This window comes from Rhinolophus hipposideros (genome assembly GCF_964194185.1).
Source record: "Rhinolophus hipposideros genome assembly, chromosome: 6".
In the NCBI taxonomy this organism is placed as follows: domain Eukaryota; kingdom Metazoa; phylum Chordata; class Mammalia; order Chiroptera; family Rhinolophidae; genus Rhinolophus; species Rhinolophus hipposideros.
In genome coordinates, this window is record NC_138052.1 from 91,923,466 (window position 1) to 91,943,137 (window position 19,672).

Below are 19,672 nucleotides of genomic sequence, written 5' to 3' on the forward strand. Positions count from 1 at the left end.
GTAATAAATTTTTTAAATTTAAACATTCACCATATTTTTTGATCACACCTTGTATTTGTTAAGACTAAATCTCAATAAATGTTGGTTGAATGAGTGAATGAAATTTATTGTTTTCTTGAGAGGTTCAATAATTATTGTAGTAAATTTAGCTATTCTTTTATGATGATACATTTAAATGGTAACCATTAAGGGAGTTTTAAGTTATTGAATAATTAAAATTATTTTCCCAGTTAGAGTAATATTAAGAAGTTGTGTTTCATGGTTACATTAATAGTTTAGATTTTCTGCTTTCATGTGAACTAAACTATATTTTGATAAATTATTTATTAATGTGGCTTATATAACAATTTTTAAAATTCTGGAACATAAAGCTCTTTTTAATTAAAGTATAGTTGACATGCAGTATTATATTAGTTTTAGGTGTACAACATAGTGATTTGATGTTTATATATCTCACAAAGTGATCACCATGAGAAGTCTAGTGTTTATATAACAATTTTAATGCAATGTAAATATGCTTATTTTTCTCTATAGTTTTTGATTATTAAATAAAAAATGTAACAAATGCAGTCATTTGTTACTTCAAGAAGAGCTTTTATTTTTCTTTATTATTTGACAATATTTAATAGTTTATTCTAGAATAGCTTCATATTATACGTACTTTCTTTTTATGATTCAAATATAATTATAATAAAATATTTATGTACTCAGCATATTCTATCCAATACAAAATATCCATGCAATCTTTTGCATTCATCCATTTTATCTACTGAAAGGGTGTTTATTCTTATAATACAGCTTTGTCCAGCAGATGGCACTATTTAACTTCAAATGTGAGCTTTATAACTAGCATGACCTTGTAATTTATCCTTCAAAGGGAACATTTTTGACAAGGAGAGGGGACACTATTAATAGTAGTTACACTCTGGTAGTAGACATAACTAGGACAGCCTCAGCCTATCCACTCACTCTCTAAATAGGCTATCTAGTTTATATATATATATTCATTCAATAACTATTAGGTTGGTGCAAAAGTAATTGTGATTTAAAAGGATAAAAAAAAATCGCGCAAACAACAATGACTTTTGCACCAACCTAATACTAAGCATCAAGTAGGTGCTGGATAATGTAGGGATTGAAAGATAAATAAAATAAGACATATCCTGATTCTGAAGAAGCTTTAGGATTCAAAAAGTAATAATATATTGGAAAGTCTATATTTGAAAGTCTGTATTTAGTGTATTTCCGCTATATGTTGTTCATACGTATATACAAAACCATGTGCAGTATGTGAAAGAAAATGTTATAAATTAGTGCTATTTAATATCTTATTTAATAGCAGAAATGTACCTTAAAGGCATATTGATGGAAAATACAAATCTAGTTATGTTTTTGTGACTATTTGTAATTACCAAATGTGTTATTAATCTTAGTAATAAAAGGTACAATGTATTTTTCTCCATTTTTTCAGATATTAGATATTGTCTGTATATTACATATAATTAACATAAACCTGAATGTCTTCATTGGTTTGAAGTTAAAATTAATGAATTGAACTTAATTTTGTTTGAGTTTAAAACAAATGGTGTTTGTTTGTTTGTTTTTCCATTGAAGGTTCTCAGAGCACACATACTGCCACTGACTAATGTTGCACTTAATAAATCGGGTTCTTGGTAAGGTTCTCTATTTTTTTTTAATTATTAGAATTTATTTCTTAAAAGCAGTTTTAGGTTTATAGAAAAATTGGTTAGAAGGCACAGAGATTTCTCATATACTTCCTGCCTACACACACCCACAGCCTCTCCCATTGTAAAAATCCCTCAAAGAGTTGTACATTTGTTACAATTGATGAGTCTACATTCATACATCATTGTCAAAGCTTGTAGTTTACTTTGGGTTCACTCCTGGTTTTGTGCATTTTGTGGGGTGACAAATGTATTATGCCATGTATCCACCAGTATGGTGTCATGTAGAACAGTTTTACTACCCTAAGAATCCTTTGTGCTCTGACTATTAATTTCTATTTCTAACCTTTATTTGTATTTTTAACAATCAAGGGATAGATTTTTAAAATAAAAATTGTATATATTTAAGGTGTACAACAGATGATTTGATATACGTATACATAGTGAAATAATTACTACAGTCAAGCTAATTAAAATGTTATCGCCTCATAGTTAACATTTTTTTGTGAGTGTGTGTGAAGAAAGTACCTAAAATCTATTCTTTTAGCAAATTTCTGGTATTCAATACAGTATTATTAACTATAGTCACCATGCCTGAGCATTAGATCTCTAGACTTATTCATCTGTATAACCGCAGCTTTGTACCCTTTGATAAACATCTTTTAATTTGTCTCACTTCCCAGCCCCTTGGTATTTACTATTCTACTCTCTGCTTCCGTGAGTTTGACTTTTTTGTTTTTTAGATTTCACATAAAAGTCAGATCATGCAATATTTGTGCTTCTGTGTCTGTTTTTTTCACTTAACATAATGTGGTCTAGCCTCATCCATGTTGTCACAAATGGCAGGGTTCCCTTCTTTCTCATGGCTGAATAATATTCCATTATGTATATATACCACATTTTCTTTACCCATTCATCCCTTGACAAACACATTGTTTCCATGTCTTGGCTGTTGTGACCAATCTCTATGGGATCCTGATTTCATTTCCTTTGGACATATACCCTAAAGTGGGACTGCTGGATCATATGGTAGTTTACGTTTTCATTTTTTGGGGAAACACCATGCTGTCTTCCATAATGATGGTACCAGTTTACACTCCCAAAGAATCTAGGAAGAACATGCCTAGAGGAGAAGCAAAGATACACTGCCTTGTCAACCTTCCTGTTTAGTTGAGTTTAGATACCAGAATTTATTTCCACCGTTTATCATTTACCACTTGACATTCAGACTGGCCTTTCAATTTTGTGCATTTTTTTTCTGTGTTGGGGTATCATCTTTCCTAATGGAATACTTAAGGGAAAACTAATATACTATTATTTTACTTTAAAATATTAGCTATCAATATGCGAGTTGTTCCTGTAATAGAATAGTCATGTTAAAGGACTATTAAACATGAAACAGCCATTTATTGAACATTTATTACTGTGCCAGTCATGTTCCAGGTCCAGGTGGCTAGAAAGACTAGCATGTATAAAAGAAAAATCCGGTTCTTCAGAGACGAGCACTGAAGGTGAATGTGACTGATCAGGGTGTGCTTTTGGGACACGTTGAAGTCCCAGAGAGACCCAGGGCTTCTGGCCTTGTGGGCCGGGAACTGAAGTTGGAATTTTCCTCTAGCTTTCTAGGAAGCCATTTGAGGGCGGTTAAAAAAATTAACTCGAAAATAGATTTGTAAGGACCATGTGTGAGCTACAATTAACTAGAAGATGGTTTCATTTGTTGAGGCAAGAGATGGAGGCAATAGAAGTGGTGAGAATGACCATAGCAGAGATGTGTTTTGGGATTGGGGTAACCGAATTTCCTAATAGATTGTGTGTAGGATGTCAGGGGAAGAGAGTAGTCAAAGATGATACTAAGATTTTATGGTCTGACCAACTGGAAGGGAACATATTATTTATTGGGATCCATTAGAGTTTCAGAAAATGTAACTGATTATTAACATTATTGAATTATATAATTATTTATATTATAAGAATGATTATTGGCAGAATTACTCTTTATTTCATTTAGTACCTCCCTTTTGGTTTTTGGATGAGAACTGCAAAGTTTCTAAGTCAAAGGTTTTAGATATTACTCCCAGTTTAATGATTTGTTCTGCACCCACTATTTCCATTGTAAAGAACAAGATAAGTCTTGCAGGTAAAAATTTATTAACACACAGCTATTCTCACTTTGTGATTTATTTATATTCCGTGTGTTAGCTTCATCACAGGAAGCTATGACCGGACATGCAAACTCTGGGACACGGCGTCTGGAGAGGAGCTTCACACCCTGGAAGGTCACAGGAACGTAGTTTACGCCATAGCATTCAACAATCCCTATGGGTAAGAAGACATTCATCATTCCCTTCTTCCTTATTAACCCGTGAATTCATTTATTCATCTCTTCCTCCCTCTATTGGAGGAGGAAAGGAAGAAGACAGAGAATGAAACTCTATTGAGTCCCTGACGACAACGTGTGCTTTGAAAGCCTTTGAAATACCTCCTTCAATGCTTAAAGGAGCATGGGATTGGTATTACTATGCTCATGTAAATTATACAAAGTTCAAGTCCCCTTCCCAGGATCAGATAGTAGTAAAGAGGAGAGACAGCAAGAGTCTAAGTTCAAGCAGGGCTGACTGTGCCCTTGGGAGTTCCCTGACAGGCAGTTCCTACTGATGTTTATAGCATTGGGCTGATGCTTCAGGAGAAAGTGACACACATACGTAACGTGCTTTACTTTGTTTAGCTAGTTTACAGTCTTACTGGGTAGAAAAGAAATGTGTATAGTAACGTGCTAAATAACAGTACCAAATACAATAGAAGCATTTTAAAACCAATGTGTAGTTAACCGATTCAATCGATTAAGCAACATTCTCTGTCTGTCCTTCTGCCCGACACACTTCTGATAATACCCATGGCTCCCTGCATGCGTGTAGCAAGTAAGCTAACAAGGCAACACCTCACTTCTCTGCCCACTGGTTTGGTTCTAAGCCTACCAAGAATTAGTTGTATTTGTCCATAAACCTGCTATGTTGGACGTACTTTCGAATTGTAATTAAGTAATTTAGTATGAATTTAGCTAAATATTGCTTAAACTAATGAAAATAAAGCTGTTATTTTCTATGAAAGTATAGAAGAGGTAAATATTTGAAAGAATTGCTACTAAATGCAGTTGTAGATGAGATCAATGTAAAAACTAGAAAACACATTGTAAAAATTTAGAAAAATTCTGTACTCAGATTGCTCTGCAAGTAGGTTTAAGTTATTATTCATTTTAAAGAAAAAAATGGAAATTGTAGAGGTTGGATATGATTTCTGTAAGACAGATAATGAACTCCAATTAGCTGACCCATAATAGTCAAAGAAAAAGCCTTGGCCTCTTGTCAGAAGATTAACAAATGAATGTACACCTGTATATATTTGAGTAAAAATTTTAAACATGTGTATCTCTTTTCACAATTGCCCGCTTTAACTGACTTTTTCCATTACCCAATCTGGTTCAATAAATACAGTTCTTTTACTATAGTATTATGATGACTAGAACAAAACAGTAAATAGTTTAAAAGCTAAGAAGAGAAAGATCATGTGATCCCTTCTGGTTAGGTCTTTAAGGGTGATGTAAGATTAAAGCAGAAGCATCAATGATGGGAGACGGAGAGGGGTGGTGAGGATACCCCAGGTGCCAGGACTTCCGCAGCTCGGTATTTTAGGCGGGACTTTGTCAGGCACACTCAGTGGCCCCAGGCTCTCTAGTGAACATTTCATGTTGAGAAACTGAAGGGGGTGAGGTCAGAGCAGTCCGTGTAGTTTGAACTCTGTTCTGGAGGACCGAGTTGCTATGAAAGATTTGTGAACAAAGAAATCACACAATGAGTGCTATTTCAGGATTGCTCTGGTGGAGAGAAGGGATCAGAAGATTTTGGGGTGGGAAGAAAAAAGAGGCAAGGAGATCAGTTAAGGCCGATAAAATAATACATGCATGAGATGATGAAAACTTAGTCTAGGACAGTGGCAGAGGCAATAAAAGGTATTTTATAAAAATCTGAACCACTTAGAGTAGAAATTTTATACCCAAAGTTAAAAGTCTTGGTATCTAGTTTGCTAATGTCATCATAATTTTTGAAAATGTAATGTACACTTTTAAAACATGTTAATGTTTGATGGCACAATCAAACTTAATTGGTACATTAAAATGATTAAATATTCCAATTAAATTACAGAAAGTTTAACTTTGATGTATGCATGTTGTACATTGCAGAGAATGTTTATGATACTTTATTATACCACCTTGTGGGAAAGAAAAATTTTATTGAAATTGCAAATGATACTGTTTTACCTCTAATATAATTCCTACTTTTAATTGCAGTGTTATTGAAAGGATTTTGAAAGTATATTTTTTATAATGCTATGTATATCTTTAGTTGTCTACCTAACAGACATATTTTTGGATGTCTATTTTGAGAATCAAGATTTTGGAAATGGAGGCACACTCCTCATTCTTTGGTCCCCCTGTTGGATTGCATGAAGAGTCCCTGGTGAAAAATCCACTTGTCCAATTGCATAGTTATTTGATGATTTATGTGTGCGCTAGAGCAGTGTTTTTCACTGCACTTTGGGGCATTGGGATTTCAGCAGAGTGAGTTCAGGACAGTTGCCAAAGAATAAGAGCAAGTGTGTGTGTGTGTGTGTGTGTGTGTGTGTGTGTGTGTGTGTGTGTGAGAGAGAGAGAGAGAGAGAGAGAGAGAGAGAGAGAGAGAGAGAGAGAGAGAGAGAGAAATTTCAACTAGTTTAGTGTTTATCTGTTTTATATATTAGGTCAGGAGTAAGCTTTGATTCAAAAAAGTAATTCTAAAATCATTGGAATGAGTATTATCTTTTATAATGTGGTATAGAGAACAGTATGTGAAAGAACAGAAATTGAGGAAGAAACAACAGCAACTTGAAACTAACATGCTTTAGGTGCAGAGAGAATGGAAATGGAAGAAGGGACATGATAAAGAACTCACAAGGCCTTCTGGATATATCTTAAGCAGAAGTTGGAAGACAGCCGCTGATTGGAAATGTCTTAGACTGGATGCTGCAGGAGAGAGCCAGAGCAGTCTGGGGGGAGAGTCAGCCTTGTGTGTTAGGATGCTTTGGGTGAGAGTGAGTGGGGATTCCCCAGGACATTGGGTGCGTGGGTGGGGATTCCCCAGGACAGGCTGTCTTTGGGGCATCCACAGAACGGGCCTTGCTCTCCTTTAGTATCAGAGACCACAGAAGGACTACGAGATGTGACAATTAAGTTCACGAACTTGTTGCAACGATGTTGCTAACCTTTCTTGATATCAGAATGATTATTCATTATGAATTTGTACCAAGTGGACAAACAGTTACCTAAGTATACTACTTGGAAGTGCTGAAAAGGCTGCATGAAAACATTGAACGACCTGAACTTTTCACCAACAATTCATGGCTCTTGCATCATGACAATGCACCAGCTCACACGACACTGTCTGTGAGGGAGTTTTTAGCCAGTAAACAAATCACTGTATTGGAACACCCTCCCTACTCACCTGATCTGGCCCCCAGTGACTTCTTTCTTTACCCGAAGAGAAAGGAAATATTGAAAGGAAGACATTTTGATGACATTCAGGACATCAAGGGTAATACTATGACAGCTCTGATGGCTATTCCAGAAAGAGTTTCAAAATTACTTTAAAGGGTGGATTAGGCGCTGGCATAAGTGTACAGCTTCCCAAGGGGAGTACTTGGAAGGTGACCATAGTGATATATTCAGCAATGAGGTACGTAGCACTTTTTCTAGGATGAGTTCGCGAACTCAATTGTCCGACCTCATTTGTATGCGGCCCGGGAACAAAGGAGAGAAACAAGGCATTAGTGTTGTTCTAGACAAATACAAATTCTGCAACTGTGCTGAGCACTTATAATTTATTTGCTTTGCGATAAATATTTGGGGTCTTAAGACCCCTCACACTTTTGAACAAGGAGCTTGCACTGTAAATGATAACTCCAAATTGGGTTAGCATTTTGATGACTTGTTATCAAGGACAGACAGGAGTCAGGAATAAAGGGAAATGTGTTAGTTCCACAACCAGATGTTAAACAGACTAGCACTCTTACCTGCTGGGTGTAGACAGTAGCCCTGCTCCACAGTAAATATGGGAAACCTCTTGTTTGAAAGGGACTGAAGTCTTTATCTCGTTTCCTCTCCAAACCCTCTTTCTTGTTCAATGACCTTGTTAACATTGGAATAATATATACATTAATTTCCAGATGAGACACTCCATGCCTAATTTCTTAAAACTGTATTTAGCCGTATGGTTATTTGGACTTATATTTTTTTGTTATTGTTTTTTTAAATTCAATGCTATCTTTTTTTTTTTTTTTTTTTTAGGAGATCTACTAACAGAGTTTTTCTATGTTTATACTACACATATTATACATTATTAATTTTCATTTGTTTCATTAGTAATTTTCTAAACTAAATCTTACCATATTCATTGTACTAATTTAAAAAGTATTTTTAATTCCAAACATACACCTTTAATGTACAATATTTAAAATTAAACGTATAAACTGATGCTATTAAAAAATTAGACTTTTATTTTTTTATTACTGAAACAATATAGGATTGCTTAGTGTTTTAAAAGTGAAGTCAATTTCTGTATTAATATCTTTTGTCTTATTTCAGTGTGTCATACACTGTGGTTGAATTCTATCTCAAAATCCACATTTTTTTTTTTTTTTTAAATCTTAGTGACAAAATTGCCACTGGGTCCTTCGATAAGACTTGTAAACTGTGGAGTGTAGAAACGGGAAAGTGTTACCATACTTTTAGGGGTCATACATCAGAAATAGTGAGTATGTTTATTTTATTCATTTTTGTTGTTGCTGTTCTTTTGTTTATTTTGTTTTACTTTTTCCTTTTTTAAAAAATAGACTTTATTTTTTCGAGCAGGTTTAGGTTCACAGCCAAATCAAAAGGAAGATTCAGAGACTTCCCATATGCTCACTGTCCCCTTCCCATCCCCTCCACCCCCAAGCACACATGTCTCATTATCTACACCTTCCACAGGAGTGGTGGTTCTTCTGTTACAACTGATGAACCTAGTACATTGACACATCATGGCTGTTTCTTTGTAGGATTCCATTATAAAAGTAGTGGTTCCACTTTTATAACATTTAAAAATTCTATTCAGTATTTTAATTCTCTCTATATTTTATATGGTGCTGTTGATATAATTTACAAACTACTCTAGTTTTAATATCTTGCAGATACCCTGCATCGACTAAGTAGACAGGGAATAAAATAAGTATATGAGTACAATAGCTGACCTGACTTCTTCTATTCCATTTATTTGTCTTTAAAGGACTGACTCCATGAGTGTTGATGAAGCTCTTCAAATGGTTTTGAAATAGCTTTTTTATCGTGTAAAATGTTTAGGCTGATTGTTTTCTGGATATCATTAGGAGTCAAATTTGCATAAATAGCCTGATACCTTAAATAGCTTTGACTGTTGGGAAGCCCTTGCCCTTGGCCAATTCAGTGTTACATCTTATAACAATTAATGAGATAATTGGCACCCTGTGGAATAAATGTTAGCTTTTAAAAATAAACAGTCTGCTTATTTTAGGAGTAAAATGTATTTATAGTCATCTTTTAAATCTGTGGTATTTCATCTAACAAGAACACATGCTATGTTCAAGATGCTTTGCTAGACACTGGGGATATTGCAGTGAAAAATTGTAACCGACCTTTAATGACACTCAGTGTGCACTATCCTAGATATTAGCTTGGTTTTGCCTCATAACAACCCTATGAGGGAGGTATCTCCCCATGTGACAGTTGAGGATACTGAGGCATAGAGAAGTACCTTCTCCAAGGGCATAAGAAAGACATAATCCTCATTCTCATAGTGTGGACATGTTTCCACAGTCTGTTGGAATTTTGGGAAAGTATTCTTTATATATAGTTCTGAGGAAGACATTCATATTTTTCATGGTCAACAACATCAATCCAATAAATATTTGCTAAATATTGACTGTGTGTGAAGCCCTAGCGTGTGTGCTTGGGTATGCACTAGAATCAGACCTAGTTTTTGCCCTTCAGGCATTTTGCAGTTTAATAGAAGAATTAGAGCTGTCAATGATTAAGTTCAAAGCCATGTTGTACGTGGACCTGAAGTTGGCAGGGAGTTCAGTGAGGGCACAGAGGGGAGCAATGAAGTCTCCTTGGCCAGGAGAAGTGTTCAGGAAAGACTTTGCAAAGAAGTGGTCCGTGTATTCCAGGCAGAGCGTGCCGCACTGGCTCCATGTGCAGCAGTGACATGTGCCTGAGAACTCACGTGGCTCTGTATGGCAGAGCAGTACTTTCCAACCTTTCCTTGTGAGGACACGTAAGAATATGCTAATACAGATTTGCAGTACACTGGGGAGAGCTGCCAGCTGCCCATGATCAGAGGTGAGGGGCAAGGATCCCTTATGTTGTCCAACTCTGTGGGTTAAGGGTGTCAGTGTCTTGGCAAACCTGTAATCCATGCAAAGCCAGATCACAGGGTGTGCATGATTGAAGTGGGAGGGGTGCACAAGGCCATATGATAGATTGATAGGGTCTCATATGTTATGCTAAGGCATTTGGACTTTGGGAGAAGACTAATGGAACCTTGGGAAGATGGAGAAGAGGAACCTTCGAAAGATATAAAAGAAGATAAAAGAAGTATGAGAAGAAAAACAGAGGGCTGTCAAACTATCAAGAAGGAAGAAAGTGTCGAGAACCTCAGGGAGGTTAAGTGGGATAACCCACCTGCAGACAATGCCGGACTGTGGAGACTGCTCAGCCGGGAGATGGCAGGGTCAGTTTTGCTCTTTGGGAAGATCCTTTGTGGCAGTATGAAGGACAGATGGGAGGTGTGTAAGATCAGAAGCAGGGGCCAGTGGGGGACTTTATTGCAGTCTAGACAAAAATGATAACTTGTTATGAGGCAGGTGAAGAGACTCTGAGAGATGTTGGGGGTGTGAAGAGTAGGACTGGGTTACCAAGTAGAGATGAGACAAGAAGGGCAAAACGGGGGTCCAGGATGACTCTGATTTCAGGCTTGGATGACCGACAGTGCCATTTGCCAATTCTGTACGTAAAAGAGGAGGAACAGGTTTTCTTCCTATGACCCATGTGCCTTAGACAGATTGACACAAGCTGCCTGTGTGAACGGAGCATCCAGGTCTGGGAAGGAGACACGGGGGTGTGAGTCACTGCCACCTGGGTGTCAGGGGCAATAGAAATCATCACACAATTGAAATTTCCCAAAGGAAAAAGCAGCATATTGGGAGAAGACTAATGGAACCTTGGGAAGATGGAGAAGAGGAACCTTTGACAGATATGAAAGAGGATAAAAGAAGTACGAGAAGAAAAGCAGAGGGCTGTCAAACTATCAAGAAGGAAGAAAATATTGAGAACCACAAGGAGGTTAAGTGGGATAACCAACCCATGGCTCTTGGGTTGGACCTTTAGCCAGAGTCATTTCAGTAGAGATGAAGAGTGGAAGATGGGCAAACAGTGAGTGATGGTAGCCCTTTACCAAGGAATTTGACATCATAGTGAAAAAAGGTATTTATAGAAAGGAGTCCAGGGAGGATGTGTTTTTATGTGGAAAAACCTCATGCATATTTCCCTGGGAAAGATCTAGTCTAGAGGAAAGGAAACGTTGATGAACACATCTCCCCTAGCAGTGCAGGAGGCGAGGTGTCTTAGAATGAGCAAAGGAACCTCTCTGAATCTGAGACTGAATGAAAGGAAAGTGAGGGCCAGTGAGGAGGTTCCCACCTGATAGATGAGTTTTCTCAGGGAAGTAATAGGGAGCCAGGTTATCTGCTAAGGAGGGAGGAGGATGGGAGGAACGGAGAATGTATGAGCCAGAGGCATGGTAGACAGGGTGGGCAAGGTGCTGCAGATGCAGGTGAGGACAGAAGGCCTGAGTGAGCAAAACAGCAATCTGCTATGCCGTTTTCTTCCTCTGTCTTGGCTGAGTGATGAGGTCGGGAAGGCAGATACAATAGTTTTAAAATAACTGATATTATTATAAAATTATCTATAATTATAAGATAAAATCCCAACTTGATACATGTTGTTAGGAGTCTTATGGAGGGTGCAGTGGAAAGATAGGGATGACGTGTGTGGAGGATACTGGCAGGAGTGATGTTTCCAGGGTGTCATTTGAATGGAGGATGATGGCCCAGGAGAAAAAGAAGAGAGGGGGAGGCCCTGGTTGGGAGGGGGCATGATAAGGAAGTGAGAATGCTGAAGTATTGGGAAATGGTAGCTAGAGATTGGTGTATTGGCAGTGAATCGTCTGGAGAAGGTGACGCCAAGGTCTACGGTGTGGCCATGGGAGTGAGTATGAAAGGAAGCCCAGGATCATGGGTCTGGGGGTATTGGCTAGATGCCCACACAGAAGCTGCCTAGGACTTGGAACTGAGACTGTGAGCAGGTAGCCAAAGTCCTTGGTGAGTGAGGGGGGCACGAATGAAAGAACTGTGATGCCAACAACAAGGAAGATGGAGATACATGGCATGAGTCTCAAAGGTGACAGGTTTTATTCTTCAGTAGTCTGGAAGTGGTCAGGGCGCCAGTGGCCCTGCAAGCCTGAGCTGGGTGGCTTGGGCTCTGCGATTCAACCCGTAGATAGCAGGCTACTCATATTTGGTATTTTGCTGAGTATTTGTACAAAGAATTAGGCTGAATCTGCCAAGACAGTTACACTTTGAAGCTTTTTTATATAAAATTAATCATTTAAAACTCTGTTTTTCTAAAACCCCTCCCATTTCATGTAATTCAGGTGTGTTTGTCATTCAATCCGCAAAGCACATTGGTAGCTACTGGAAGTATGGACAAAACGGCCAAACTGTGGGACGTTCAGAACGGAGAGGAAATAGTCACGCTCACGGTGCGTTCGTAATGTGAATAACTTCAAGAGTTTTACATTTTTATTAACCATCCCTTAGGATAAGCCTATTGTTTGTGTTTATTTTTGTTTGTATTACAAAATTAGCTCAAAGTTTAGAAGATATATTTGAGCCATTGGTTTTCAGACTGGAGTGAGAGAGGGTTCTGGTTGGTTTGCTGGCTGCTCCAAAATCAGATGGAAGTGCTGAGGAAGCCAGGAGAAGAAGCCAGGTTTATTCTGACTCCCTTCCGCTGATAAGTCATACCAATTATAGCTTAAACCCTCTTGTCATCGGTCTGGCTAAAAGCGAAGTAGGCGGGGGCTGGTAGAACTGCAGAAACCTGCCAGAAGATTCCTCAAAGAATGATAGTACTCGTCTCCGCCCTCCAGTCTTAGAAACCTCGGTGTGTTACCAAGTCTGACATGATAAGAGGCAAGTGCCAGAGGGGAGCCGGCCAGAGGGCACTGCCTACAGAGTGAGTGCTGATGGTGTGTCTCCACGGGACCCTCTGTCACCACCACCAGACATCCAGCACTTTCCTATGACCTGCTGCCGTCCATTTCTTCTCAACCCAGCCCAAACTGCCAAACAAAAAGAGGGCAGTTCGCTGTGGCAGTCAGCAGGAACTGTGGGAGGAGAAATCCAGTTTTCTGATTCTTTCAAATGATAAGTGAGTTTATAAAAAAAGGGGGACCCCCTCCCTAGGAGAGCTTTCTCTAAGAAAGTTAAAAAATGGACTAAAAAAAAAAAAAGACAGAATAAAACAGTTTTTAACTAACATCAAGGGTTTTTCTTTCTTAAATCAGAGTTGCTAGCATTATTAATATATGCATTCTCTTTTCTGACCTTTGTTCTCATCATTTCTGTGGGTCACTGCCTCTTCCTCTTCCATCAGACAGAAGCCTAAGCAGTCAAAGGGACGAGTCCTGCTCTGCACTTACCTGTCTGCCACCAAAGACTACATTCGTTTTGTGTGATCAGAATTTTAATGTTCAGCTACATCTAATTTTTGTCATTTGCAATCAACCAGAAATTTAATTTATAAAGCAACCGTTGTATTACTTAAAAAGGAATTATTTGAATTTACTAAAATAATTAGGAAAACAAGGGACCTGCTCCGAGCAGAATCTACTGCAGAAAGGGGCTTCTTGCCATCATCTCAGACAGTTTGATTCATTAGCCCTTGATGGTAAGCAGGGAAAAGTCAGGCCAAAGGCCAGATATTTATTAATCGATCATGTTAAATTAATGTAAGAATTTCTTTTTTTTTAAGTTACTAACTTCATCTCCCAAACTTGTTTTTCTTTTGCTTGTCACCTATTAGCCCTTAACCCATACAGCTCTCTTGAGTGTTTCCAAGACAATATGAAAGAAGACCTCTGATGTCTCCAAACATGCCTTACTCTTTTAAAACAAATGAGCAAGCAAGCAAGTTTATTTAGTTAAAATGGACTTGCGTTAAATGTCTGCCCATTTTTAGCAAATCTACAGAATTGCGCAACTATCGCCAAAATCTAGTTTCAGAACATTTCCATCATCCCCAAAAGATGCCTCATGCCCATTTGCAGGTGCTCCCCTTTCCTACCCCAGCCAACCGTGAATCTCTTTTCCTCATACGTATAGCTTTGCATTTTCTGGAATCTTCGTTTACTCTCTGATGCTGTACATTTGTAGCATTTGCGTTATCTAAAGACACACACGACGGTATCTGTTCTCTTTTAGGGACATTCAGCCGAAATCATCTGCTTATCCTTTAACACCTCGGGAAATAGAATCATCACTGGGTCTTTTGACCACACCGTTGCAGTATGGGACGTTGAGGCTGGAAGGTATTCTTAATTTTTAAGAATTGTTAACCTGACTTGGAAGGTTCAGAAGATAATCTTCATTATTTATTAGTTTAATCTTAAATGTGCTAACTGTGCTCTGGATTTGGACAGGAATAGGACAGACTGAAAGTGAGTTGTGTAATTTGTTCTTTAATGATAGTTCTGATCCACAAAAAATATGTGATTTCTCAGAATTGTGAACAAATAATGCCAAATAGAACCATAAAAGAGGAATGTCAGCAATAGCCTGGTTATATAGTCATTATTTATTCCATGTACTATGTAATCAAATTTCAATGGCTTGTCATTATGGTCAGCATGGATATCATGAATAAATAAAATCTCGGCTAATTCCCCAAATTTAATTTAGTCCAAGAACTTCAATTTCCTTCCTAATTATTTTTGGTCCTAGTTGCTAAGAAGTTAACCAAATTAGCTTATTTGTGCTGTAAAACTCCACTCTTGGAATTGTCTGCATTTTGATAGAAGGGCTAATTTTTGGGGGTACCGATTAAGATGGGTACAGCAGAAGCGAGAGAGAAGGAAGGGCCCTGTAGACATTGATGGGTAGTTTCTCAACTGCCAGGCATCCACTCATCTGGTGTAAAAATACTTCCAGAATTTCAGACTGCTTCATTATTTTTTACCCATGCCTTTTGGAAGTGTTGTCTTAAGTAACATTGTTATCTTTGATTGTTTAAAATTTAAGTGTATTTTTGTTGAAACAAAATTAGTAGTTGCCACTTTTTGAGCTACAGGAAAGCTATCTTTGTTTTGTCATCAAAGACACTGTTTTGCAAAAACTAGAATTCAGACTCTGCCACCAATGGGTTTGCCATCGTTATGTGTGAGCATATCCTGAAATAAGGCATCTTTGAATCATTTCCATTTTGCAGGAAGGTGTACACGTTAATTGGGCATTGTGCTGAGATCAGCAGTGCCTTATTCAACTGGGATTGCTCTCTGATACTAACTGGCTCTATGGACAAAACCTGCATGGTGAGCTCCAGAAATTGCTTTGCTTTGTTATTCTCAAGTCTATGTTTTTTATTGTTAGATATGCATTGCAACGTTAACAAATTTCAAAGCTGCTGTAAAATGAAGACATTAATTTACAAGTAATAATGAGTAATTTGTAAATTTCAAGTTTCTGATGCCCCAGGTTTAAAGGAATTATGATGTAGTAAAACAATTTTAATTGATTCAAATGTATTAGAAGATCTTATTTTAAAAGGCACGTTATTTTTGTTCAGTGTCCCTCTATTCATTTATTAAACATTGATCAGAGTGAACTTGAAAGAGTCTCAAACAGTGTATCCTTGCCTTTCAGTTTCTGTTACTAAGAGCTTATGCTCTGGAATTATTATTTGATTATATATCACGTCTTATAATCTTAATGCTCTTTTCATTTTCTAACATTGTAGTTGTAGATCAAGCTCCTGCTCATTTGGTGACCTTCCAATGAAAAGAGGACACTTCCACTCCAATCAGTGAAGCATGCACTTTGAGATTTTTCCCTAATGTAGTGACAGATTTGCACTCCCCATTCTAAATGTCTGTCTTTGATCTTCTCTGTGTCTAAAGTGTGACTTGTTAGATGGTTGACTATGGTCTCTAGTCACGAATCAAGGTAAAATTAACAGAACGTGTGAAAATTATACACATGATTTTGGCACAGTTACTTAGCCAGTTATAAGGATGTCATAAAGACTACCTTTTTGCACTCTTGACAGGAAATCATAGTTCTTTTCTTCTTCTCCTCCTCCTCCACCTCCTTCTCTTCCTCCTTTTTCTTCTTCTTCTTCCTCTTCAATTGCAGCTGTGGGATGCTACAAATGGAAAATGTGTGGCAACATTAACAGGCCATGATGATGAAATCCTAGACAGCTGTTTTGATTACACTGGAAAGCTTATTGCAACTGCTTCGGCCGATGGTAGGTCATCTGCTCATACATTTAATCTGGGGAGGGATTTATGCTTTGCTTGCTAAACATGTATGATTCTACACGATAGAGCATCTCCCTGGTGAGCAGCTATGATACTCTATCTGCTCATCTCTTTGGTGTCCAGGAGTGTCACTGCGTTATGTCTGTGCCATGCTCTTGATGACCACATGTGATGCTGTACGATGTCTGCATCATCTCCTTGACAACCACATGGTAGGTCTTCATGTGGTAGGCATGACATGTGGTCATGCTAGGTCTTCATGATCTCCTTGATCATGGTACGTCATGGCACATTCTGGGTCATCTCCCTGATGTCCATACATTATGCCACACTATGTGGACCTCCTCAACTTGACCACTGTCGATGGCTCTGTAATAAATCTGCATTATCTCCTTTGTAACCACATGTGCTGCTCCATGATGTCTAGCAAATCTTCATGATGAATTTATGTGATGCTATGTTACACATCATGTTCCTGATTACTGTGTATGATTCTATACTATGCCTATGTCTTCTTCTTGATAACCATGGTCTGGTATGACACTTATGCGTGCCTCAACTCCATGGAGCCCACATATGATGCCACAGTACATCCAGGTCATTTCCTTGGTGACCATCCATGCCATTATATTATTTTGCTGGTGATTCATTTTAATTATCCAGTCTTTATTTCATCACTGTCCCTCTTTTCAAAACTACCTTAACATACTTGTTCTCTCACTAGGACTGTTCAAAGGTGATTGCTTTGACCATACATACAAGTTCTTTCTATAATCTGGAATATGCACAGCCTGCGTCTGAACAATTTTATTTTTTAGAGTAACTGCTTAGTTTTTCATCTTCTCACAGATCTTGGCTTTTAAAAATCATCCCTTAACTGTAATTAATATGCCCTTTTTGTTGTAAATATCATTCTTATTTATACAATAAACTCCATTCAACAAATATATATCTGAAGTAGCTAGTTTGTGCCAGGAGTCATTTTAGGAATGTGGGCTATATGAGTGAACAAAAGACACAGGAATCCCTGCCCTTGTGCAGGAAGACACAATGACCAATGCCATGCGTGTGTTTTATATGGAATGTTAGATTATACAGAATGTTAAATGATATGGAATGTCAGGAGTTGGTCAGTGCTTTTTGAGGCAGGGGAAACAGGCAGGGATGTGAGGGGATGAGAACAAAATACAAGTTCAATTCTTCTAGTTTTGTTTTCTCTATGATCTTTTATTTATCCTAGCAGTAAATCTGTTCTTTCCTTGTTTGCTAAGACATTACTTCAAAAAACTCTTGTTTTCTTTTGGCATGTTTTGTGAACTTCCTCTCATTCTGTGCTTTCTAAGAAGCCTTGATGTAGACCAATCATTTTTTATCTCTGATCTTTGCTCCTCATTCCCTTCTTAAAATTGGATCTCATTCAGTAGAGTTAGTTACCTGTGCAGGTACATTTGTTTCTTTGTATCACCTTTTTACTCCTCATTGGAATTAACCTCAAGGCTGAATTTTTTGGGTGTCTTATTCATATTGCTATCTCTTTAAAAAAATAGTTTCAGATTATCTTATTTCTGTGTTTTCTGAAATATAAAAATACTTTTGTGTTAATTTAGAGTATTACAGTATGCCGGATATTCTCTTTTGTGTTGTTAACAAACTCTTAAAATGTGTTAGTCACTTTCCTTTAGGGCTTTTGAAATGTCCCACTAAATAGCAAGTTTTTTTAATCATGTGAATTCTAAAATAACAATTTTTATCATTTTGTCTAATTCCTCCTGAAGTTGACATTGTCGGAAAGGTAAGTAAAAACATTAAGATAAAAAAAAAAAAAACAAAAAAAAAAACATTAAGATATTTTGCTTTTCTTGGAATGAAAATTAAGTAACCAAATTTTTCTATCCTTGATAACTTTACCTCCATGCAAATGCTATAATTTGCAATGAGAAAGCATCTTTCACCTTGCCAGATAAATTTTAACATTTTTATGACAACAATTTCACTATTGCTGTTTTTCTTCTTCTATGCTTATTTAACCCCTCCACTTCTTAATTCTAAGGAAATATATATGCTGCTTCTTCCATTTATCCATCCATCCATTCACCCATCCCTCCATCCTTCATCTGTTTATTTAGTGTTTATTGAGTGTTTATTGATGAGTTTGGCACATCTGTACAGTGGGGAATACAATAGGGAACAGACCATTTTGTTAGCTCTTTCTGTTGGAAAGGGTTTCCTAGTGTCTGCTCTTTGCTCACTGAGTGGTGGCCGCTGCTTCTAGGGTGGCCTCGCGCTCTTTCCATGATCTCAGACTCATATTTGGTGTATGATGGCTGGTCTTGCTGCTTATTTCATGCCCAGCTTCTGAGGACTTGTTTTGATTCCTCTTCTTTCCCCTTTAAAATCTTTTTTCTTTCTGAATTCCTGCCTCTCGGCCTTTTCTACTTTGGAACCCATTATCTCTTTGCATAAGCTCAGGGCTAGAGAGGCATTCCATTCACTCTCTTCTTCTGCAGGGGGACAAGCCTGCATTTACAGCATTAAGTGGTTGGTTTTCACTGCAGGCAGGAAGACAACCCTAGCAGAGAGCTGTGTGTCAGAGGGGCAGATGTTTGGATAAATTAAGGCATGTGGTTCAAAGTTCTGTATTTCTGATATATCTATATGTATATCATCTATATCTATATCTATATCTAATCTATATCTATATCTATATCTATATTTATATCTCCCCACTTCTCTCAAAAAGGAACAGCAAGAGTTTTCAGTGCAGTCACAAGAAAATGCATCACCAAACTGGAAGGTCATGAAGGGGAGATTTCAAAGGTGAGTAGCTTTCTCGTTTGGAGCCATTTATTTACTTAAAAAAAACAGACAACATGTTTACTATCAATAAGTGTATTGGCACCAAGGTACTAGGGTTTGTCCAATTATCTCATTCTTTTTAGAAGTCACTTACCTAAAGACTTTATTTTTAATTGTGTCCTCAAACTCAGCAAAATGATTTCTAAACCCTTCAGAAACTATAAACAGTGTTCTCCGCAGCCATCAGCAAAAGATTCAGTTAGCTGAAAACACTTATTAAAGCTATTTAAGAAGCTTACGACGTGCTTTTCTTGGTTCTAGTAGACACACAAGTTTATATTATGCAAAAAACATGCTGTGTAGCAAGTATCAAGTGTTCTGTAAACTAGATGCAATTGAGGAAGCATTTCATGGAAATATTTAACACCTAACAAAGTTTAAAAGGACCTATTTTGAAACTCCAAAGCTGTAGCTTAGAATTTCATATAA

General features: G+C 37.5%; 1 protein-coding gene across 3 annotated transcripts in view; it reads left to right on the forward strand.

Moving 5' to 3' along the window:
* The window catches only part of DAW1 (dynein assembly factor with WD repeats 1), a 46,306-nt gene that overhangs the window by 20,667 nt on the left and 5,967 nt on the right, over positions 1-19,672 (forward strand). For 2 of the 3 annotated variants that reach the window (XM_081052808.1, XM_081052809.1), the window contains exons 4-11: positions 1,615-1,673; positions 3,888-4,010; positions 8,428-8,527; positions 12,503-12,610; positions 14,334-14,440; positions 15,337-15,439; positions 16,260-16,374; positions 19,128-19,204. In XM_081052808.1, coding sequence (XP_080908934.1) covers positions 1,615-1,673; positions 3,888-4,010; positions 8,428-8,527; positions 12,503-12,610; positions 14,334-14,440; positions 15,337-15,439; positions 16,260-16,374; positions 19,128-19,204 — 792 coding nt within the window. The remainder of the gene's footprint in view (positions 1-1,614; positions 1,674-3,887; positions 4,011-8,427; positions 8,528-12,502; positions 12,611-14,333; positions 14,441-15,336; positions 15,440-16,259; positions 16,375-19,127; positions 19,205-19,672) is intronic. The other variant, XM_081052810.1, reaches the window with a different exon arrangement.